The sequence below is a fragment of the Triturus cristatus genome, chromosome 8 (assembly GCF_964204655.1).
Source record: "Triturus cristatus chromosome 8, aTriCri1.1, whole genome shotgun sequence".
Taxonomy (NCBI): Eukaryota; Metazoa; Chordata; class Amphibia; order Caudata; family Salamandridae; genus Triturus; species Triturus cristatus.
Window position 1 is genome coordinate 12313750 of NC_140591.1, and position 25289 is coordinate 12339038.

At 49.9% G+C, this 25289-nt stretch overlaps 1 protein-coding gene across 2 annotated transcripts in view; it reads left to right on the plus strand.

Annotated features, from left to right (window-relative positions):
• Positions 1-7636: 7636 nt before the first annotated feature.
• POPDC2 (popeye domain cAMP effector 2) overlaps positions 7637-25289 on the plus strand; it is a 78386-nt gene continuing 60733 nt past the window's right edge. Inside the window, exon 1 of one of the 2 annotated variants that reach the window (XM_085620725.1) lies at positions 7637-9524. In XM_085620725.1, coding sequence (XP_085476851.1) covers positions 9037-9524 — 488 coding nt within the window. In that variant the 5' untranslated portion in view covers positions 7637-9036. The remainder of the gene's footprint in view (positions 9525-25289) is intronic. The other variant, XM_085620726.1, reaches the window with a different exon arrangement.

A 25289-nucleotide genomic window follows, 5' to 3' on the forward strand; every position in this document is an offset into this window, starting at 1 on the left:
GGGGTGTGAGCATCCACATGGAAGATGGTAACAGTACTCTGTGGGAGCATCTCCCAAATCTCTTGCCATAACTCTTTTCCCCACAATTCTTTGGAGTGTAACCTCCAATTATGGGAATGCCAGGTCGGCAACCAAACAGCCAGTCCATTGGCAGTGGACCAGGAATCGGTGAAAATATGACATGTACCAGGTAACTCTTGTTTCAAAACTTGGTAAACAACGTAAAGCTCGGCAAATTGGCTACTCTTCCCTTCACCAGTTGTGCTCAACAGTTTCTGTGTGATCGGATTATAAGACACCGCCTTCCAGTGCCGTGTCGTTCCAATAAACTTCGCTGACCCATCTGTGAACCAAACATGGTTTCTGTCCTCAACGGACAAATCATCAAAAGGTCTACCCCACTTGACAGGAGACTCCTGTTCTAAAGGTACGGAACACTCACTCTCAGTCTCAGTCGATGGTGCTTGCGCCACTTGCTCATGTAAAAACGCAACTCCTTTCGGACCCACACGTGCCCTGTCTTGTATATACCATTTCCATTTAATCACACTCGCCTCCTGAGCATGCCCAATTCGATGAGTTTTTGGTGAACTCAAAACCCACTGCATAATAGGAATTTCAGGACGCAAAAATATGTCATGTCCCAAAGTCAATTGCTCGGTATCCACCAAAGCCCAATAACAAGCAAGTAGCTGTTTCTCAAAGGGTGTATAACGCTCACCAGCATCAGGTAGCTTTTTGGTCCAAAACCCTAACGGTACCTTACTCCTGCCTTGTTTCTGCCATAGACTCCAATTTGCATAAGGGCCTTGCACAGACACATTCAAATCCACATCACCATCACGTACAGGCCATAGATCCATAGCATGTTGAATTGCCTCTTTCGCCAGACTAAATGCATCTTGCTGTTGCTTACCCCATTCAAATGCATTCTTTTTACGTGTAATTCGGTACAAAGGGGCCAATATTTGACTCAAATGAGGAATATGCTGGCGCCAAAAACCAAATAAGCCAATGAAGCTCTGGGCTTCCTTCCTATTCCTCGGAACCGAAAAATCAAGAATCTTCTGTTTAACTTGAGGGATCACCTCGCGGTGTCCCTCGTGCCAATTAATACCTAAAAATTTTACAGCTTGAGACGGACCTTGTAATTTATCCGGATTGATCTCCCAACCTTTCCCACGCAGACACTCAATGACTCTATCTAATTGGGTCTGAACATCCTCTTGTATTTCGCCTTGGATCAAAACATCATCAATATAATGACATATCTGAATTTTGGGATGAACTGGTACTTCAGCCAAATGTTCTGCCACCAGCCGGTGACAAATTGTAGGACTATGCACATAGCCCTGAGGAAGACTTCTGAACGTCATCTGACGCCCGTTCCACGTAAAACTGAACTGTTCCTGACACTCAGGGGCAATTGGAATAGAAAAGAAAGCATTAGCAATATCGATGGACGCATACCACGTACCTGGATGTGTTTGGATTCTTTCAATCAGGGTGATAACATCCGGTACTGCAACAGTCAAAGAGGGCGTGTGTTTGTTCAATTCTCGATAATCAACAGTCATGCGCCAAGAATTATCACTCTTACGCACCGGCCAAACAGGATTATTCCAAGCAGAAGTAACTGGAGTTATAACGCCTGCATCAACCAACTCCTGAATGGTGGTACTAATCTCTTCATGACCACCCGGAATACGATACTGCTTCTGACAAACCACTTTGGTCGCCTGGGGAACTTGTATAGGGGGCATCCTTAAACGACCAACCCGTATAGGTCTGGACGAGATATAATGCGTCGTTCCAAATTGGTAACACCCATCATCAAGATGCAACGTCATTCCCTTCAAAATATCAATTCCAATTATGAATTCTAAGAGTGGCACCACTAATACAGAATATTCCTTTCTAGGGATTCTACCTATTCTCATTTCAAGCAAAGTTTGAACTGCAGGGGTTTCTTTTCCTCCTAATCCGGTAATAGTAAAAGGCTGCCCTGTAAATTTCTTTGATTTTCCATGAATAAGAGTGGCCTCCGCTCCTGTATCAACTAATGCTCGGGCCCTTTGGATATTACGATGTCTCCAATAAATATCAATATCTACATAGGGTCTATTATCTCTGTGAGCCCATCTGTGTACCGGAGCTTGACCTATTTCCTAGTCATTCTTACTGCATTCTGTGTACCAGGACAAATCAGGATAAAGACTCTCACGTTTCTTAGGTATCGGTACCTCCTGTTCATATCCATTCCCCGTACGGAACGGATTCGAGTCTTCAGTATTGTACCGTGGGTTACGATCAACCAAGCTGTGACGATCCTCTCTCCTCCTCAACTCAGGAGATTGGTCCCTATCATCTCTACGCCTGCTGTAAGCATGATCATTTCTCCCCCTTTCCTTTTCCCCCTCTCTCTCCCTGTCCCGCTCTCGACGGGGGGACAGATCACGTACAGGACGCCGATCATCACGACGATCAGAGCGCCCACGGCGATCGTCATCACCGCTACCATCAGAACAACCACGATCACACTCAGTCGTTCGAACACGCCGGGCACCCTCCTTCCGATCCAAGCCCCGTTTGCGAAACAACTCCCACAAACGAGCAGTAGTCTCACCATCAATGTCCTCCCGACGTACACCATCAGCCAAAAGACCAGTAAAGATATCACGTCTAGTAAATTTATATTCACCAGGAGTACGAGTGTCAGGCCGGGACTGACGTTCAGGTTTAAACCACTCACCCAACTCACCGAGTTGGCGTACCGATTCCAACACCGTAGATAGTACATTACCAGTCTGGTTAATCAACAAAGTCATCATGACCTGCTTGTAGGCAACAGGAGAAGAGCGAATGATACGATTTCGCACAGAAGAAGTCAACATCCCATCAAGCAACCTGTCAGCAGTGCCCAGAAAAATAGCCGTTTTCATCACTTCCTCCTTAAGACGTTGCGCAGCATCACGCAAGGTATACCACGGCTTGTCATTGACAGGCCAGTCAGATTCAGTAGGATACTTCAAATTACAACCCTCAGTCGCCAATTGGAGCAAAGAAATTTGACCACCACCATTATAGTTACGAAAATGATCTTGCACAGTAGAATCCAAACTCAAAGAACAAAATTTCAAACAATCGCCAGTATCCAACATAATACCAGCAGCGCCTAGTTCATAAAGGCGCACCATCCATGTGAGCAAGGCCTCACCAGTCCGCTGCCGAAAGCGCTGCAAAATATCACTAATTTCTTGTTGGGTAAAATCTTCTAAACAGTCTAAAGAAACACCCTGCGGAGCATTGGGAGACTGCTGCAACTTCCGACGAAAAACCGGATGCGCAGAAACCACGGGACGAGCATCACAAGGAGCCCGAGCAGTACTAGTAGAGGGACAATCAGTGTAAGAAGCATCGATCCCGCCCGAAGAACGAGCGCAATCACGGGGTGCACCATCAGAGGTGCGAGAAGTAGACTTACAGTCATGACGGGAACGAGAAAACTCGTGCGTAGCACATTCCTCACCCGAGGAACAAGATGTACTCGAGTCCCAGATATTACCATCCCATTCATCAGGATTCCAATCCAGTCCAGCTTTCGCCACGACCAGACGCACCTTACGCGTCGAAACTCGACCACGCCTGTTCTTGTACTTATAACGAGCAATCCGCACAGCCGCCCTTTCGGCAACCGTTTGGTAAGTGTCAAGTTTGTCAGAAAGCAACTTATTTTGACACCGCAATAGAGTATTAGAATTCTGAATCTCAACAAAGTGTGCCTCCACATCCTTAAGAGAGATCTGCAATTTCAACAATCTCTCATGCAGAATCCGATACGCTGACAGAATAACCCAACCTCTGCGCCCCAAAGCGGGAACCTCCTCACCCTTCAATACAGGTGCCGTCTGCAAACAAGTAATCACGTCAGCCGGTTCCGCCGACTCCAAAGAAGAGTTCCAATTTTCACTCAAACCAGTAGAGTCAGCCCACTCTCGGGCCAAGGCACCATAAGGCGTTGAATCCCATCCGGGAATATCAACGGACAATTTAAGAGTAGATTTAGATTTCTTAGAAAACATCGCGAAAAAGAAAGAAAAAGAAACGCAGAGAAAAGAAAGGAAGAGAGAAAGAGAGAGAAGGAAAAAAAACTATACACGCAAATATATAAAAAAGAATGCAAAGAAAACCACGCACACGCCGAAAGCAAACACAAGACAATCACAACGCACACAGGTTTCGTAAACAGTTTGTGACGCCAAATGTTCTGCTTGGGTTTTCGGATCGGGTGGAACCCGCTCTACAAAGCCCTTCTAACCCAAACTAGAACGTTACCCCCTCCCTAGGGCCTTTTTACACCTAAATAACCACATATATATGTACCACCTAAGGACAGGGAATTCCTATTATATATATATATATCAAGACCTCACAGCCTCGCGATCTCAGCACCCACAGTCTCGCGGCCTCAGGCAGACCCAGAATCTCCTACCAGACGGCAGCAACACACAGTCTCGCGGCCTCAGGCAGACCCAGAATCTCCTACCAAACGGCAGCAACACACATAGTCTCGCGGCCTCAGGCAGACCCAGAATCTCCTACCCAGATGGTAGCAACACACAGTCTCGCGGCCTCAGGCAGACCCAGAATCTCCTACCAGACGGCAGCAACACACATAGTCTCGCGGCCTCAGGCAGACCCAGAATCTCCTACCCAGACGGTAGCAACACACAGTCTCGCGGCCTCAGGCAGACCCAGAATCTCCTACCCAGACGGCAGCAACACACATAGTCTCGCGGCCTCAGGCAGGCCCAGAATCTCCTACCAGACGGTAGCAACACACAGTCTCGCGGCCTCAGGCAGACCCAGAATCTCCTACCAGACGGCAGCAACACACATAGTCTTGCGGCCTCAGGCAGACCCAGAATCTCCTACCAGACGGCAGCCTTAGCACGAGCTCATCCTATTATTACCGTGGTACACGACAGGGGAATCGGGATTACTATATATCAGATCACACAAAGACTATTAGTTGAGCACAACCTGTTCTCTAGTTCGAGGGGCTCGTTTCCCCCTCATCCAGTTACCACTTACCTGACCAGGATTAACCTCTGTTCATGTCGAGTTAACTCTGACTAAAAGAATAGGCTATCCTCCTATATAAAGATACACAACACATGCTAACTCACGACAAGCTAAATACTTTATTTAAATGCCACATGCACATTCGCAAAATACATCATATATACAACCTGCAAGGAAAGTAAAAGGTTAAGTTATACACTTCAAAGAAAAAGGGGTCGACATCACCTTAGTCGTATGTAGCCTGTGCTCAATGGTCATCTAGGTTCCCTTCTCGTCTGTGCCTCGGCTTCGCCTGGAAGTCACCCCTCCGCAGTCGCGGGTCTACTCCCTTCTCCCTCTCCGAGTCACTGGAACCTCTTCCTCATCGGCTACTCTCTCCTCTTTAGATTCAAGTTCGTCATCTGTCTTCCCTGGAATAAGTAGTAGCTTTTCTGCTAACGGCCAGATGCCGCCTATGGTCTAGAAGCAAGTGCCAGTATCTGCCTCAGACTTTCACTAATATAGATGTGCATTCTCTCATGGAAATTTCCAGCTCGAAACCTGCCGCCCACCAAATTCCTGTACCTCCCCGTGCCAAGGACACGTTCCCAGCCGGCCGGCCTGATGTAGTGTCTTCGGCAGGGGAGAAATACACTCCTTCGATAAGGGCCGGCCTGAACCGGTTCTCTCCGAGCGAATAACACCTCATAACTAAAACATTACATTTGACCTAGAAGCATCCCAAGCTGCCGGAGCAGAAGGAAAGATGGAGTCTCTCCCGTTTAAGGCCTACCAGGCCTGAATTCAGCACAGCTCCATGAAATACCCTCACTACAGGACAGATTATCCCTAATACTAACGAATCTATCCCCTAGGCTATGTGTGCAAGCCCTGATCCATGGGTAGGAACACGGAATTGTGTCAAAGTGTCTAATAAAGAGGCCCTATTCACTACTCTAGTCCTTAGACTTGGATGGAAAGAGACTAAAGTCATATTGATCGCTCTACAACACAAGAAGGCCGGGAAAATCGAGCAGTACATCTACCTCAAGGTGTCTTCCACTCAAGATCTCTCACTACTCAACTCTACTCTCAACTCTATTCACAACTGGATGTTAGTTCACCAACTCATTCTCAATCCCTCCAAAACTGAATTCCTCCTCCTATCAACCTCTCTCTCTCTCTCCGCCTCCTGTTCAATCCTGGATGGATCAGCTGAATTTACTCAACAGTAAACCCATCATTGTCGACTGCGCTAAATCCCTAGGTGTCAAACTTGAAAAAAGACTCAACCTAATCTCACACATCAACTCTATTGCCAAGAACGCACGTTATGAGCGGCGCCTTCTGAGGGGGATTCGTCGGTTCTTCCCGGAGAAAGACCTAAAAACCTTGGTCCAATCACTAGTTCCCTCTAGACTGGATTATTGTAATTCTCTTCTGACTGGCCTTCCCAAATCTCACCTCTCCCCCCTCAAATCCGTCCTCCATTCAGCAGCTCGCATCATTTCAGGGTCCAAACGAAGCGACCACATCACTCCTATCCTGTCTTCTCTCCGATGGCTTCCCATCGAGGCTAGAGCTATTTACAAAACGGCTTGCATCACCCACAAAGCCTTGAGCTCTTCCTCCCCTCGCTATCTGGCGAATAAACTGAAATTGTCCGGAGACTTGAGACCTTCTCGGAATGCGGAAAAGTTTCTGCTTGAGCCCCCCTCCTTCAAAAGGGAAAAATTGATGGCTCAATCGTTCTCAGGTAATGCGGTGAGATTCTGGAACTCGCTTCCTCCTTTGCTCCGTGCCACCACCTCCATCCGGATCTTCAAAGTGGACCTCAAAACTCTTCTCTTCCAAAGACACTTTCAGAACTAAATCCTTCATTCTCAGACCCCGCCAGGAAGTTCGATTGTCATTGTAAATGTGTTATATTTATTTATGTTTTGTACATTCCTTGCTTGCTGTGTTTGATATAGTGTTCCTCTTGCCGCTGTGTTTGATTCTGTGTCCAGCTATTTTTGTACGTTCTATTTTGTAACATTTCTCTCATGTAACGTAACTGGCTCTATTGTACAGCGCTCTGACACCTTCGGGTAAAGTCCGCGCTTTATAAAAATGCATAAATAAATAAATACATTCTGTCAGGAGGGTGTCTAACTTTTCTGACGCCACTGGGAAGTTATCATAGCTTTACACGCTGCTGCCGGCGCTGCGCCCTGCGCACTGACCCTGGTGGGAGAACCGGGGTGAGGGGGTGCAGACTGAAGGGAGAGAGGCTGGTCTCCGCTCACCATAGGGCCTCAGGCCCGGACACCTCTCCACCCCCTCTCCCCGGCTCTCCTATCTGCTCTCCTCTGGAGCTATGTGAAGTGGCCGGGTGGCCCGCTCCCCTCCCCGCAGGCTGCGCCCTCCTTGGGTTTCACTTCCAAACATGGAGCTGCAGCGGGGTCTCACTCTCCCTGTTGCCATGAGATCTGCATTCCTCTCGGGACACAAGACTCCTCTGTCCTCGCTATCTCTCCGGGGCTCCGCTTACCGCGCCTCGGGGCAGGAGAGCGCCTCGGTGCCAGTCTCAGAGGAGGCACAGGGCAGCATAGCGCCTCGGTGCCAGTCTCAAGGGAGGCGCAGTGCAGCAGAGCGCCGAGGTGGCAGTCTAAAGGGAGGCGCAGGACAGAATAGCGCCTCGGCATAGGGCCTCAGTGCCAGTTTCAGACGACGCGCAGAGCAGTATAGCGCCTCGGTGCCCGTGTCATACTAGGGGCCTGCTCTAGGTGCGGGACGAATAGAGGAACGCGCCTCTGTGCCAGCGTCGGACGGGGCGCCTCTGTGCCAGCGTCTAGGAAGGTTCCTTTCCTGACCGTGCGAGGGGTACCCAGGAGCCCCTGACTGACAGCTCACCCGACCCCCCTTCTCTTTCATGAAGTTTGGAAGTTCCCAGAAGACCGGTTTCATTCAGTGAATGAAACAGGAGACTCGCGCACCAGAGCTTTCCAAACTGAATGACTTCAAGGCTTCAAGGCGTGACTTCAAGTGAGGTTCTGGCCATGTTGTGAGGGTGCTTATGCTCCTGGGCAGGGGGCCTCACTCTCAGAAGACTCGGAGCATCCTCACAGCACACGAGAAGCCAGAACTGTACCTCGGTGTTCGACAGTGTCACTCAGCTTCGCCATTCAGCGTCATCATTCGACATAGTTATTCTGCGTCGTCATCCAACAACATCTGCCTCCAAGGTCCCAGGAGAAGTCACTGCAGAATTTCATCAGTTGACGTGGTCAATTGACGTCATCACCTGATGTCTCGCTCAATATCATTACTCGACGTTTGGGCACACCAGAAGCGTGAGCGCTGAGACCATCCCTCAACATCAGCATCCCTCAACATCAGCATCCAAAATCAGCATCACTCAGCATCCCTCAACATCAGCATCCCTCAACATCAGCATCCAAAATCAGCACCCCCCAACATCAGCATCACTCAACATCAGCATCACTCAGCGTCCCTCAACATCAGCATCCCTCAACATCAGCATCCCTCAACATCAGTATCACTCAGCATCCCTCAACATCAGCATCCCTCAACATCAGCATCCCTCAACATCAGCATCCCTCAACATCAGCATCCCTCAACATCAGCATCCCTCAACATCAGCATCCCTCAACATCAGCATCACTCAACATCAGCATCACTCAACATCAGTATCACTCAGCATCCCTCAACATCAGCGTCCCTCAACATCAACCTTCAGCCTCATCTCCCATCCTCAGACTGAGACCCACCACCAGCTGAGCCGTCAACGCACCTGGTTCTCCAACATCAGCCTAAATCTTTCAATTCCAAACATTTTTCTCTCAACTTTCACAAAGAGTTCCAAAGTGCGAGCGGCGTCTCAAGCGCATTCCTTCCTCGCGTGTCCGAGGTCCGGTGCTGGGGGGACTTTATTTTGATTTAAGGAACAGACCGGGAGAGGGAAGGGCCATGAGTGCCAACAGCACCCTGCTGGAGCAGCTGCTGGGGCCGCCCCCCTGCCAGGCCTGGAGGGCGGACATGGAGAGGGCCGTCTACCACCTGGCCGGCATCGTCCTGCTGCTGGGCTTCATGGGGGGCAGCGGCGTCTTCGGGGGGCTCTTCGTCTTCAGCCTCCTGGCCGCCGGCTTCTCCTGCTGGGCCCTGTGGGGCTGGCTCTACGCCTGCGGCCTGGACGTGCTGTGCTGGGGGCTGCTGCTGGCTGGGGCCTGCCTGCTGCAGCTGGCCCACCTGCTCTTCCGCCTGCGGAGGGACACCTTCTGCGAGGAGCTGGGCACCCTCTACCGCACCCTCTACCAGCCCCTGCAGGTGCCCCTGCCCGTCTACAAGGAGATCCTGCACAGCAGCGGGCAGCAGGTGCTGACCCTGGCCAAGGACCAGAGCTACGCCCTGGAGGGCAAGACCCCCATCAGCCGCCTGTCGCTGCTGCTCTCCGGGAGGTAGGTGCGTGCGCCACCGAGAGGGGGCAGTGTCACTCCGCGGAGAGGGAGCTGGGGAGTTTCACTCCACCGAGAGGGGGCTGGGGAGTGTTACTCCGCGGAGAGGGAGATGGGGATTGTCACTCCACCGAGAGGGTGCTGGGGAGTGTCACCCCATGGAGAAGGAGCAGATGAGTGTCACTCCGCGGAGAGCGTGCTGGGCAGTGTTACTCCGCGGAGAGGGAGCTGGGCAGTGTCACTCCGCCGAGAGGAAGCTGGGGAGTGTCACTCCAAAGAGAGAGAGCTGGGGAGTGTCCCTCCATGGAGAGGGAGCAGGTGAGTGTCACTCCATGGAGAGGGAGCTGGGGAGTGTCACTCCGCCGAGAGAGAGCTGGGCAGTGTCACTCCACGGAGAGGGAGCTGGGGAGTTTCACTCCATGGAGAGGGAGCAGATGAGTGTCACTCCATGGAGAGACAGCTGGGGAGTGTCACTCCACCGAGAGGGAGCTGGGCACTCTCAGTCCACGGAGAGGGAGCTGGGGAGTGTCACTCCATGGAGAGGGAGCTGGGAAGTGTCACTCCACGGAGAGGGAGCAGGTGAAGAGGGAGCTGAGGAGTGTCACTCTACGGAGATGGAGCAGGGGGGTGTCACTCTGCGGAGAAGGAACTGGGAAGTGTCACTCCACGGAGAAGAAGGAGGGGAGTGTCACTACGTGGAGAGGGAACTGGGGAGTGTCACTCCACTGGGAGTGTCACTCCACGGAGAGGAAGCTGGGGGTGTCACTCCGCGGAGAAGGAATTGGGTAGTGTCACTCCACTGGGAGGGAGCAGGGGAGTGTCACTTCACGGAGAGGGAGCTGGGGAGTGTCACTCCACGGAGAGGGAGCTGGGGAGTGTCACTCCACAGAGAGGGAGCAGGGGAGTGTCACTCCACAGAGAAGGAGCAGGGGACCGTCACTCCTGGAGAGGGAGCTGGGGAGCGTCACTCCACGGAGAGGGAGCAGCTGGGAAGTGACACTCCACTGAGAGGGAGCTGGGAAGTGTCACTCTACGGAGAGGGAGCAGGGGAGTGTCACTCCACGGAGAGGGAGCAGGGAAGTGTCACTCCACGGAGAGGGAGCAGGGATGTGTCACTCCACGGAGAGGGAACAGGGGAGTGTCACTCTACGGAGAGGGAGCTGGGGAGTGTCACTCCACCGAGAGGGAGGTGGGAGTGTCACTCAACTGAGAGACAGCTGGGGAGTGTCACTCCACCGAGAGGGAGCTGGGCAGTGTCAGTCCACGGAGAGGGAGCTGGGGAGTGTCACTCCACGGAGAGGGAGCTGGGAAGTGTCACTCCACGGAGAGGGAGCAGGTGAAGAGGGAGCTGAGGAGTGTCACTCTACGGAGATGGAGCAGGGGGGTGTCACTCCACAGAGAAGGAACTGGGGAGTGTCACTCCACGGAGAAGAAGGAGGGGAGTGTCACTACCTGGAGAGGGAACTGGGGAGTGTCACTCCACTGGGAGTGTCACTCCACGGAGAGGAAGCTGGGGAGTGTCACTCCGCGGAGAAGGAATTGGGTAGTGTCACTCCACTGGGAGGGAGCAGGGGAGTGTGACTTCACGGAGAGGGAGCAGGGGAATATCACTCCACGGAGAGGGAGCTGGGGAGTGTCACTCCACAGAGAGGGAGCAGGGGAGTGTCACTCCACAGAGAGGGAGCAGGGGACCGTCACTCCTGGAGAGGGAGCTGGGGAGCGTCACTCCACGGAGAGGGAGCAGCTGGGAAGTGACACTCCACTGAGAGGGAGCTGGGAAGTGTCACTCTACGGAGAGGGAGCAGGGGAGTGTCACTCCACGGAGAGGGAGCAGGGAAGTGTCACTCCACGGAGAGGGAGCAGGGATGTGTCACTCCACGGAGAGGGAACAGGGGAGTGTCACTCTACGGAGAGGGAGCTGGGGAGTTTCACTCCATCGAGAGGGAGGTGGGAGTGTCACTCAACTGAGAGGGAGCTGGGGAGTGTCACTCCACGGAGAGGGAGCAGGTGGAGAGGGAGCTGAGGAGTGTCACTCCGTGGAGAGGGAGATGGGGTCTGTCACTCCACGGAGAGGAAGCAGGGGATTGTCACCCCATGGAGAGGGAGCAGGTGAGTGTCACTCCTGGAGAGGGAGCTGGGGAGCGTCACTCCACGGAGAGGGAGCAGCTGGGAAGTGTCACTCCACCAAGAGGGAGGTGGGAGTGTCACTCCACCGAGAGGGAGCTGGGGAGTGTCACTCCACGGAGAGGGAGCAGGTGGAGAGGGAGCTGAGGAGTGTCACCCCGCGGAGAGGGAGCAGGGGAATGTCATTTCACGGAGAGGAAGCAGGGGAGTGTCACTCCACTTGAGAGGGAGCAGTTGGAGAGGGAGCTGAGTAGTGTCACTCCAGGGGGAGGGAGCAGGGGAATGTCACTCCATGGAGAGAGGGCAGGGGAGTGTCAATCCACGGAGAAGGAGCTTGGGAGTGTCACTCCACTGGGAATGTCACTCCACAAAGAGGGAGCTGCGGAGTGTCACTCCACCAAGAGGGAGCTGGGGAGTGTCACTCCCCGGAGAGGGAGCAGGTGGAGAGGGAGCTGAGGACTGTCACTCCACAGAGAGGGAGCAGGGGAGTGTCACTCCGTGAAGAGGGAACTGGGGTGTGTTACTCCACTGGGAGTGCCACTCCACGGAGAGGAAGCAGGGGAGTGTCATTCCGAGGAGAAGGAACTGGGGAGTGTTACTCCACTGGGAGTGTCACTCCACGGAGAAGACGATGGGGATTGTCACTACGTGGAGAGGGAACTGGGGAGTGTCACTCCACTGGGAGTGCCACTTCACGGAGAGGGAGCACGGGAGTATCACTCCACGGAGAGGAAGCTGGGGAGTGTCACTCCACAGAGAGGGAGCAGAGGAGTGTCACTCCACAGAGAGGGAGCAGGGGAGCGTCACTCCTGGAGAGGGAGCTGGGGAGCGTCACTCCACGGAGAGGGAGCAGCTGGGAAGTGTCACTCCGCTGAGACGGAGCTGGGAAGTGTCACTCCACGGAGAGGGAGCAGGGGAGTGTCACTCCACGGAGAGGGAGCTGGGAAGTGTCACTCCACGGAGAGGGAACAGGGGAGTGTCACTCTATGGAGAGGGAGCTGGGGAGTGTCACTCCACCGAGAGGGAGGTGGGAGTGTCACTCAACTGAGAGGGAGCAGGGGATTGTCTCTCCACGGAGAGGGAGCAGGTGGAGAGGGAGCTGAGGAGTGTCACTCCGCGGAGAGGGAGCAGGGGAGTGTCACTCCACGGAGAGGAAGCAGGGGAGTATCACTCCACTTGAGAGGGAGCAGTTGGAGAGGGAGCTGAGTAGTGTCACTCCACCAAGAGGGAGCAGGGGAATGTCACTCCACAGAGAGGGAGCAGGGGAGTGTCACTCCACGGAGAAGGAGCTGGGGAGTGTCACTCCACTGGGACTGTCACTCCACGGAGAGGGAGCTGCGGAGTATCACTCCACCATGAGGGAGCTGGGGAGTGTCACTCCACGGAGAGGGAGTAGGGGAGGGTCACTGGCTCCAAGGCCTGTGTGGTGCACACAACTCTCTTTAGTGTCATGGGCTATTGTCAGGGCCACTGAAATTATGCATTGCGGGTCGATTTCCGCATAATTATAGAATTGCAGCATTTGCCACATAACCCATCATCTGCCGCACATTTTAACCACAAAAATGTTTCTAGCTCAAACGGTTCAGAAGTTACTAAAATGCGGTGATGGTGTGGCTGAACAGTGAAAGGCCCTTTGCAAAGCTGGACTGGACCCCTTTCTGTTGTTCATTGCTATATTTAGGTGTTAAAATTACACTAATGAGGTGCAACCAAGGCCTAGTTAGTGTTACCAAATATAACAAGCATTGAAAATGCAATAGGTCTCGCCTTTGATTAAGTTAAAGCCATTTGCTTTGCTAATGGTATTGTATAGCAAAGCAAATGGCTTTAACTTAATGAAAAGCGAGACCTATTGCATTTGTAATGCTTTTTTTTTTTTGCGAGTTATTCCGACTGCATGCATGGTACCTGCCATACCCAGCCGTATTCCTCAGAGAGTTGGTGAAACGACTGTCGTCATTCCTTCTCATGAGGACGAAAGTGGCTTCCTGGTGACTACAGTGCGCCGACGGGAGTATGGTAGTAAGAAGGGGAAATAATCTGTCAAATTATGTGCCGTGTTGTGAAAGATTTTTACAAGAATGCCATTACAGTGCAGCGCCAAGCACTGATAGAACGCACACAGGTACAGCGCCAAGCACTGATGGAACGCACACAGGTACAGCGCCAAGCACTGATGGAACGCACACAGGTACAGCGCCAAGCACTGATGGAACGCACACAGGTACAGCGCCAAGCACTGATGGAACGCACACAGGTACAGCGCCAAGCACTGATGGAAGGCACACAGGTACAGCGCCAAGCACTGATGGAACGCACACAGGTACAGCGCCAAGCACTGATGGAACGCACACAGGTACAGCGCCAAGCACTGATGGAACGCACACAGGTACAGCGCCAAGCACTGATGGAACGCACACAGGTACAGCGCCAAGCACTGATGGAACGCACACAGGTACAGCGCCAAGCACTGATGGAACGCACACAGGTACAGCGCCAAGCACTGATGGAACGCACACAGGTACAGCGCAAGCACTGATGGAACGCACACAGGTACAGCGCCAAGCACTGATGGAACGCACACAGGTACAGCGCAAGGCACTCATGGTAATAACACACCTTCGTGTTCATTGCAAAGTGATGCAAAGTTTTATATTTACCAGTTTTCAGTCAATCCTAATCTTGGATATTTTGCAATAATGAAACGCCGGGCTTAGCAGTTCCATGGCCTGCATCTGTGTTACTCAAGATAAAACGTATAGAACGCAGGCTTTGAAAACAGTTTATCTTTCCATATGTACTCTCGAGAAGAGCCGCAGTCTCTCCAACTTTCATCTCTTCAATACAGATCTAATGCTGTGTTCTGATTGTACCAAGCTTCAATGTGCTCATGCGTGTAAACGCCGTCATGCTCAAAGGTGCGCTGGCTATATGTGTAGTGTGAATGTTTAACCTGCTGCATTGCACTGCAAGCATGGGGAATACATGAGGGCTTATATCTAGGCAGCAGAAGAAACCTACAAAGAGAACTTAATTTCCTATCAACCATCTGCACTGAAAGGGACATCACTGGATTTCCGAACATCCATCGTACAGGAAGTGACATAACTGGTTTCCGTTTCCCGCCCACGGCACCCTGAACTCCTCCTCTTTCACACAAACTACTTAATGGCGGCTGCAAAATGGATGATGAAAGGATGCGTGCAGCAGGCACAGCTGCACCTATCAGCACCTGCACCGTGTCCAGCACCAGGAACCCTGGCTCTGTCCCAAGCCCCAGTACCGTGCTGCACTCCTCTGTGCTTTCAGGCCTAGCTGCCGCTCACCGCACTGCTGCCGCACTGCTGCCACACTGCACCACAACGTTGAACGAGAGTTCACATGTGTCTCCTGCGAGACCCATTGCATTGCAAATGCTTGTTTTTTCAACTATGGGAATTACAGGAAATTAAAGAGAAGAGCTTTTTAATTAAAAAGTTGTTAAGAAAAATACAATTTACTCTTCATCACCAAATTTGTTTGTAGAGCCCCAAGAGATACAGTGGAGCAGATCTGCCACAAAGTACAATAACACAAGCATTTGCAATGCAATTGGTCTCCCATTAGTGAAAGTTGAAGTTAATGGTGTTGTAAATGACAATGTCTTTTGTTTATGGAGCGGATGTATGTAGTGTGGAGTTTAATTATATGGATTGGATTGAACTTGTTAGCTGTGGAATTGTGTGGGGTGGAATAGTGTGTGTGTGTATTTGTGTAGTGGAATTATGTGGATAGTAATTATGTGGTATTAAATTTGCTGGAATTATGTAGAATGGGATTGAGTGTTATGGAGTTTAAATATGTGTATTGGTATGTTCTCTTGTGGCGTGGTATGTAGTGGAATTTAATTATGTGGTGAGATGTTGAATTGTGTGACATGATGTTGAATTTTGAGGTGTGGATTGGATGCATTTGGTGTATGTAAGTGTGTTGATTTGAATTATGTGGTTTGTTGTTGAATTATGTGGTGCAGAATGGAAATGTGTGGAGCTGAATTGCGTGGCGTGGAACTGTGTGGTATTTTGAGTGAAATTATGCTGATGGGAATTATGTGGCATGGTGTGGAGTGTATTTGTATGGATGGTTGCTATGTGGCATAGTCGTTTTATGTGGGATGTATTTATCTGGTATTTAGTAGAGTGTAATTAGGTGGCAATGATTAATATGCACGTATGTGCAAAGGATATATTGAATGTACTTTATTATCCTTTATGAATAACGGTAAAAACAGCTGCAGGAGGACTGTCAAAATGATATGTGTTTGCAGGGCCTGTTTTAGCCTTAGTAAGTTGTTGGAAGCAAAGTTACCAGATAGAAACCGCCACAACAGTTCCAAAAAATAAATAAACACAGATCCTGGAGATGCTGCCAGAAAGAGAACTTAAATGAAGGATTTCAGGTGATATTACAATTTGGAAGCAGCACTTTAAACCATCCCTTGCCCATGACTTGGAAAAGAAATAACTTTTTAAACATAATTTAGGTGGCAAATGCAGATTTAATGAATAAAGCTTCAGCAGCATTTCAAATGTTTAAAAATGCAAACTCTAAACATGTTTCTTGAAATAGGATTAGAACTCAGACATACAAAGTGCACAGTAATCTAAATACAAAGTCCTTATCTGCTAGTGTGCTGGGTGTATGACACTACCCTGGTGACATTACATGTGAAGTCTAATGGCTCACTGTAGGAGGGTGGAGTAGCAGACGCAGCCATAAATCTCGGCAGGGAGCTCATTTATGGCAAAGAGCCACCTAGTGAAGCAAAGAGGCCCAGCTCGGCAGGCGCTCATGTGTGAAAAGTGTGGCAGAGCAGAAACAATACAGAGGAGCAGGACAGCATGCCAGGTCTGTCATGTGGGGGAAGGGCACGGAGCAGAGAGGCACACTGGCGCGAGAGCCATAAAGGCACAGATGTGGGGGGAAGAGCAACAGAAGGGAGACCTCTGAAACAGCCCTGTCGCTGTGCATCCGGGTTGAACTAACGCCAATTAATTAATTTCCCCCTCATTCCAGCACAAACACGAGAAACATTGAGCAATAAATCTTACCGGCTATAAATAAATGAATAGTGCGTTAAACACAAAACATGTACAACAAAAAGCACCCGTAAATGGCGACTGAAAATAAAGTGACCATTGCGTTTCAAAATCGGAATGTTTTTATTTATGTAGCTAAAAGAAAGCACTACTTTGTTAATTTGCACAAGCACAGTGGCACTCAATAATGGGTGCAGACTGCAAATTAACAGCGTGCTGCGTGGTGAAATTTTGAAGAGTGCTTCACATTTGCAGTTAACCTCGAAGCAAACGCTTTCGAGGAATACGAACCACTGCAGTGCTGGGGCCAAGGTGCCCTCTGTTAGCCTCGTCGGGGGCACACAAAAGTGCTCCATTAAAGACCCCAGCAGTGGGGTAGCAGGGGGAGCAGCGAGGATCTGCAGCATGCAGCTGAAGTGCTCCTTGGAGTCAAAGTGCAGCAGCCATAACCTGAAAAGTGTGAGGAAGAGCAGCTACTTGCGCAGGCACACAAGAGGTTTTTCGTGCAGCTGGGGCTGGGAGAGACATATGAGGATTCGGCCCAAGTACTAGGAGATTGAAAAGAAGTGGCAAAGCAGGCCGCCCAAGCGCAGCATTTCGCTCGATTCCTCTAAGTAACAAGATGAAAACAAATGTAAAACCATGATGGAGTAGCGTTTATTGCAGTTTTACATAGCTTGAACTCCACACAAAGATATTGGATCACTGTGCATGAGCACCGGTTAAATTACACAAGATCACATTCATGTTTTGAGGCTGGGGGAGTAGTGATGTGCCCAGAATCACAGGATTTTGAGCACGCCGAGATTCAATCATGATTCTGAAATTCCAAATTCTGCAGTTCTGGTTGTAACACCACAGTCAACCCTGAAGCTGGACAGACGTGGAGATTAAGACGCACAGCACCATTAAACGGAGCCTTGCTGGTGGTCGTGTACGACAACTTGTATTTTGCTGCTTCTGTCATCGCATACAGATATATAATACTGATAAAGCAAGTAACAATACACCTACAACAAGCCAGGGCTATTGGCTTTGCCAATGGTTGTTGTTTGTGTAAGATAAATCAGCAACAACTACGGCTTCTTTGTATATAACGTTGAAAATGCTTCCGTTCTGAAATGATGAGACTGAAAGAACTATAACGAGTGTCCTTGAAGTTACCTCAAAAGCAGTGCAGAGTGGCACTGCTGCAGAGGTAAGATTATTTTTTTCACCCCGAGGGCAAAAATGGAGAGCCCGATAGTCTCGGTTTGGCAACTGCTTTATAGAACTGCCAGTGCAGAGCACCGGCAGGACCTGGCCCACTTAAAGCCCTGGCTCTCACCTGTAGGAGGATGGAACCCAGCAGGGACCACAGCTCCTGACGCACCCGTGATCATGCAGCGCACACAACACTGGCAGTAAAAGCGTGTCCTAGCTGGCTGTGGGGGACTAGGACAACTAACGGCGACAGAGTCAGAGTCAGGAGTCAGTTTTGGTGCAGGTCAGTTCACACAGAGGCCCAGAGCTCTGCGCACGCTACTACATGCAAGATTAGCCAAGACGGAAGGCAACCCCAGCAGGCCAACCAACAAGATGAAAACAAATGTAAAACCATGATGGAGTAGCATTTATTGCAGTTTTATATAGCGCAAACTCCACACAAAGATATTGGATCACTGTGCATGAGCACTGGTTAAATTACACAAGATCACATTCATGTTTTGAGGAACGGGGAGAAGTGATGTGCCCAGAATCACAGGATGTTGAGCACGCCGAGATTCAATCATGGTTCTCAAATTCCAAATTCTGCAGTTCTGGTTGTAACGCCACAGTCAACCCTGCAGCTGGACAGACGTGGAGATTAAGACGCACAGCGCCATTAAACGGAGCCTTGCTGGTGGTCGTGTACGACAACTTGTATTTTGCTGCTTCTGTCATTGCATACAGATATATAATAAGTGAAAGAGGACCGCGCTGCAGCCGGTGCATGGGGATCTCTTGTCTTTATGGCGCCATGTGTTTCTAATTAGAAACACATGGCCCCATAAAGATAAGAAAGTGCTTTGGACAGCAGCAAAGCAGGCCACGGAGTCCGGATCGGAGGCGAAAGGGCGTGAACCCAAAACCCTCATTTCCAATGGCAGGCCACCGTTCAGCATAAATGGTGACACCAGCCAAAGAAAATGAGGGGCGGGGCTTCAAGCCCTCTTCTTAAAGTCCTCCTTAACAATAAATCTCGCCGAGCGTCCAGCGCATGTGCTGCCACGCTAGGCGAGACCTAAAAATGATGAAATAATGAAGTACCGCATTATGCTACATAATTTGACATTTCCTGCCGCCTAATTTACTCAACCCTGCCACATATTTTGGCCCTCTCCTGCTGCATACTTCGGCCCTCTCCTGCTGCATAATTCCAGTGGCCCTGGCTATTGTCCACTGTGTGGGGAGTTTTCCTGGAGCTGGCTCATGGGATGTAGAACTCCACTGTCTTATGTTGACTGTTGTGTGTGTTTTTCAGCTGTTGTTTTATAATGTGTTATTGTGTAATATTTCACAATGTTTTGCTGTGTTGGGACTTCCGGCACACTACTGGTTGTATTAATTAATAAGTTGTACCTGTCTCGGTGGTTAAAGTACGTTTTACAAAACACCATAGCATCACGGCCAGGCAGCGTCAGGGGCCACACAGCACATTAACAACCGTTAAATGCCCTTCCTATCGGTGTGTGACTGGTCTCTGATATGTAGAGATTAAGAGCCCAGTGCATTACTGTTAAATCTCTTACCAGTGGGAAATAAGGCCTATTTATAATCTACATTAGACAAGTGAGATGTTTCCAGACTACATCTCCCAGAATGCACTGGTTTGTAAATGAAAGGCCAGGACTGGAGCAGGGAATGTGCGCTAACACAGTGTTACCATGTAACCTAAGGGTGAGATAGGCAGAGCCCGCTTGTTTCCCAGCTCCAGCGTGAGTACTGGCGCAGTCCAGGTTTTTATATTTGAATTCTGGGACTTGTAGTCCTTATTTCATAATGGACTAATCTGACTACAATACCCAGTATGCAAAGTAAATCCTGGACTAAAGGAGCTACTCACGCATGGACCTGGGAGACTCGAGAGACCTGGAGCTGCTGTACAAGGTGTGTGACGCTCAGCCTCATTTTAAACCCTAGCACATGTATGTACCTGTACGTGTCCTCTCTATACTCCTTCATGAAGGAGCCAGTCACGTGCAGCGCTTTACCACTGTCTCATCCTCTAAGACCAGGTGGCCACGGCAGTAGGCAGACACATGGTAACTCCAAGGTGCATATGTACAAGCCCCTATCGCCACTACAAAGTCACTATTACAGACTTGGTGGCGATAGGGGCTGCGCCTTATTTAACGTGGCTTACTGTTGCCTTGTAAATAAGGCCCCCTTTCACTATGTTAGCGTGAAAGGGGTGGGCAGAGAGTGTTGCGCTGGGCGTTCCGCTGCAACACTGATACATTTTGACGCTGCCGCCCTATGTACTAGGGCAGCGTACGTAGGAGGCAGCACCAAAATCCTGGTCTTAAGGTGGCAAAACGAGGAGAAATGTATTATTTCTCCTCGTTTTTGCTTTTTCCATGTGTGCTGCCTTGTGCAGCACACATGGAAAAAGCAAATTGCCATGTATTGTTTATGTACAGGAAGATGTCCCTTCCTGTACATAAACAATCCTTTAAAAAATGCAGTTTTGTGACTTTCATGTGTGCTGCATGAAGCATCACACATTAAAGTGACAGAATGGCATTTTAGGATTGTTTATGTGCCGAAAGGGACACCCTCCTACACATAAACAATCCTCTCCTGCATGCAGACACCCTTGCACTATGGTGCAAAGGTGCCTGCGTTGGCGCTACACTACTAAGTGTAGCGTCCTTGCAGGGGTAAAGGCAAGGCTGCACCACATCCTGGAAGCAGCTCAGTCGGGCTTTCGATCCTCTTACAGTACCGAAGTGTCTGAGGCTATTCGAGAGTGCCTTGATGCCGGCGGGAGAGCAGCCTTAGTGCTGCTCGACCTGTCGGCTGCATTTAACACGGTTCCTCATTCTTTGTTGCTTGACCGACTCGCGGAGATCGGTGTATCGGGGTCGGCCTGGGGCTGGATTAGGTCCTTTCTGGAGGGTCGGGTGCAACAAGTCTGGTTACCACCAGCAGCGTCTGCCCCTCTGCCGGTTACTACTGGGGTCCCACAGGGGTCGTCCCATGGCCCCCTCTTGTTTAATAAATATCTTACTCCTCTAGTTGTGTTGACTGAGGCTTCCTCCAGTCGTATTGGCTGAGGCTCTGGGGGCTAAGGTGATCGCGTATGCTGACGATACCCAGCTACTTTTCACCTGGGAAAAGGATGAGGAATCCGTGGCGTCCGTTCAATTCTGCCTGTCTTCGGTATTTAAGGGGCTTGCGGGCGCCCAATTAAAATGTAATGAAGAGAAGTCGGAGATACTCTTGTATGGTAATTTTCCCCTTGGTTTTAGAGATCTGATCTGGCCGTCTGAGTTCTTGCCACCGTCTTCTAGCAGTAGCAGTGCTAAGAATTTGGGAGTTTGGTTTGAGGATAATTTATCTTTTGCCACCCAAGTCAAGAGACTTTCAGGGTGCTGCTTTGGTCTCCTCAAAATCTTGAGAAGATTTCTTCCACTTGTCCCACTGGCGGCGAAAGAGACAGTAGTCCGCGCGCTCATTCTTTCCCGCCTGGATTATGCTAATGCGCTTTATGTGGGGATTCCGGCATACTCCCTTAATAAACTCCAAGTGGTGCAAAATGCGGCGGCTCGGCTCTTGTTAGAGACCCCTTTAAGAAGTTGTGTGCAAGGTCATCTTCGCTCTCTTCACTGGCTTCCCATGGCGGCCCGGGTGAAATTCAAATCTATTACCATCGCCCATCGTGCTCTGCACGGCCTTGGGCCAATTTATTTGCAGAAACGGTTCTCTTTTTATGTTCCAGGGAGACTGCTACGCTCCTCCGCTCTTCTCCTGGCAAAGGTTCCCCGTTTTCATCGGCACAGGCTTGGTGGTTGTTCCCTCGCCGTTATGGCGGCCCAGGCCTGGAACGCTCTTCCGTTTGCGCTTCGCAACATTGAAGATCCTGTGGCTTTTAAAAAAAATTGTTAAAAACTCATCTCTTTGTTTAGTATGGTTGAGCATCTCAGTCCCTCTGTGCTCGCGCCGGGACACTCATTGGAGTCGCCGCACGCGTTAGAAAACTAAATAACATAACATAAATATGGTGCAGCCTTTCGTTTCTGAAGTGGTGGAGGGAGGCGTTAAGCCAGGAAGGCTAACGCTTCTCTCCGCCATGAGAATGAATGAAACGTGTTGTCTGGCATTTTGTATATGAACACCCATGAAAATAAAGGATTGTTTAAGAACACTTTAACAAAAACCTTATGACTTATTGACTCATTTGACTATCATTCTTTTCAATATCTCACCACTCCAAAAATTTGAGATATTGGAAAGGTGTCTGTGTCCCTCATAATGAAGTGGTATGTCGGTACATCTGCAACCAATAAGAAAGCGACTATGGAGCTTGGAGAAGTCCAGTACCCTGTCTTGGGTTATCTACAGGGTAAAAAGGGCGGGGAACCTTAACAAACACTGGGGGAGTTTCTCGAATGTGAACCCTAAACAAAGTGCTTGTGCTTTTAAGACAGCTCAGCTGACTAAGGGTCTGTGCATGCTTTTGATAATTTGAATCCTAGCAGGGCTCTCCTTGATATCATCTTTCATAGGTTGATATAAATATACAAACACAGTTGTGGATACCAGAAAGTGATCTGTCTTGATTACCGCTCTAATATCGCAGCATTAAGTGTGGATAAACGTGTGAAACCTGTTTCTTTACGAGGTTCCCCCTTAAATGTTTGGTACCACCAGACTTGTCGAGTGCGGTAACACAATTACCAGTTTGCAGTATTACCGCAAAAGTCCCACCCGTCTGCAAATGAAGGAAGTCCGGTATGGCAGTCACACTGGACGCCTCCAGGAGGTCAGAGGGAGAGCCCTGCCCTGCGGTCTGAGACATGTGCCAAGGGTCCAGCGCTGTGAGGCCTTGGCACTGACCACCTCACGCCTCCAGGAGGTCAGAGGGACAGCCCAGGCCTGCGGCCTGGGACATGTGCCAAGGGGCCAGCTCTGTGGGGCTTAGCACTGACCACCTCACGCCTTCTTGGTCTCAGGCACAGCGCAGCCTGGCTCACGTGTCTGGAAGGTTAGACAATGTGATAGCACAAAGTGTTGTGGTGGCATTTACTTTCTCACTCAAACCAGGATTTGTGTTGGAAAGCTCCCCAAAGTAATGCAAAGTTGTGAAAGGCACAACTGTGCCTCATGAGGGAGGTCCGTAGGTGGCACATAGGGGTTCCCATGCGGCGACATGTGTGTTTTAGTGCAAATCTCTATCTACTCACACTGCTGGACAGGGATTTGGGCCTAAATCCTTTCACCTCCTCAAACCTGGCATAACGAGGAGAAATGTTTTCATTTCTCCATCTTTTTCCAACTTTGCAGTTGAGCTGCATTGTACCGCACACGCACAAAGCGGGAAAAGCCTTGAAAGACAGTTCTTATCTGGAGGGGCCCCCCTTCTAGTACAAAACCTATGCTTCAGAGAGCGCACACATCCTTGCACTATAGCACAACCGTGGCTGCGTTGGCACGTGCAGCCAAAAGTGTGCCAGCTTGGTGGGCGGGGGTGAACCCCATCTTAGCTATAACACCTTCTCCCTCTCTTCCTTTGGCACGAGCCCATGCAGTAACCGCGGGTGCTGCTCTGCATTGTATCAAATGTCAGTAAATCTGGCAGAGTTTGTAATGCCAGAAGTACAGCAAGGACAGCTTCAGAGGTCTTTAAATCTCATTTTAAATGTTGTTCTGGGCCCTGGTTCTTGTAGAGGCCAGTCCAAGGACTCACTCCGGGCCTTGAAGGTCTACAGTGTGGTTTGGGTTAACACACCTTGCACAAGCTGTAGAGATGTCTTATAACACTAGCACCCCATTGTCAAGGAGGTGTACAGAGCAAAGCCTATGGCAAACTTATGGACAGAGATCAAAGCGTCACCCAAGGCGCGGACCCTGGTGAAGGCCTCGCTGCTAGTATTTGTATTGGGGTCGACACGGATACGTACTGGGATCGATACAGGGATCTGAACCACACGGATCACAGCGGGGTCCATAGGGCTGTCCGTACTACAATCTGTACCGGGGTGTGTACCTGAATACAAAGAGAGCTCCATAATGAGATCTGAGCTGGGATCCGGGTTTGTTGTATCATATACAGGGATCCGTAAGGCTATCTGTATGAGAACGAATGAAGGAATGAGTCTTATAGAACACACTGAAGCCCCCGAGGGCCTAGGCAGCGCGCATGCGCTGTTTGCAAGACATGTTGTTATCCCCTCTATCAGCCTTTGGCATGCCCATGAATTGCCATTTGTTCGTTGTTGTGCCATTTAGAAATACTGGGATTGTATTGGTGCATTGGGTCTGATTTGCATGCTTGGGTCACGCCCAGACGATTTCACTCATTGTTGGCTTACGTTGGCCATCCCAATACATCCTCGGTTCCTCCTGGTCATCCTGATCTTCCTTTTTATTTTGTAGGATATCAACATTGTTTTAGGCTTTCAGGCCGTTTCACACAGCAATGCTCTGTTCGGTATCTGCAAAGAGGCAATATCTGTATGGTAGCTGTTGAACTCTGCCAATAGCTCTAACTCAAAAAAATGCGAGACCTATTGCATTTCCAATGCTTGCCTTCAAATGTCAGAAATTACTTCCACTGTACCAAAGTCCTCATTTTTCCATGGTGAGCCACTTATGCCAAGGAGTGCATTCAATAGGACAAAGCCAGACATGCTATGGATACTTCAGCCACAGCCATGCATTTTGCCATTGAAACCCCCTATAGAATGAGAATAGGAAGTCTTATTTATTTAGCGGTATTATATAGCGCTGGCTAGACCCGGAGCAAGAGCGAGGCAAATATCAATGGAACAATGGATACATGCAAAATACGATCAAGGACATGGGAATATCCACATCGAGTCAGGAGAAAGGCAAAAAAAATTAGGATCAAAGGTTACATACAGTTAAGAAAATAAGGGAGGTGTGACAGAGGAACACTCATAATTAAATATAACAAGAGCCAGTGTTAACAGAACACAAAAAAATTACAGAAATGTAGTTAGAACATAAAATACATGGGAGACCATGGAGAGTAGGTAGTTGTAAACAATAAGGAGAACACAAGTCAAACGAAAGGCCGGCAGATCAGCAGAGAGGTGACCTGAACAGGTGTCACACGATATCAGGTTGTGAAAGCATCATGTGCTCCAGTATGTATTGAGGAGATGGGCTTTAAGGTCTCCTTTGAAGCCGTGGTAGGAGGGGTTGCAACGAAGGTTCCTCGGAAGGGCATTCCAGATGCGAGTCGCGTTTCCTGAGAAGGAGCGAGTCTGGGTAGATTTCTTTTTTAGTAACGGGGGAACGAAGAGAAGAGCATTAGAGCTTCTCATCGGTCTGGCACTTCCCGCTCTTGTGAGTT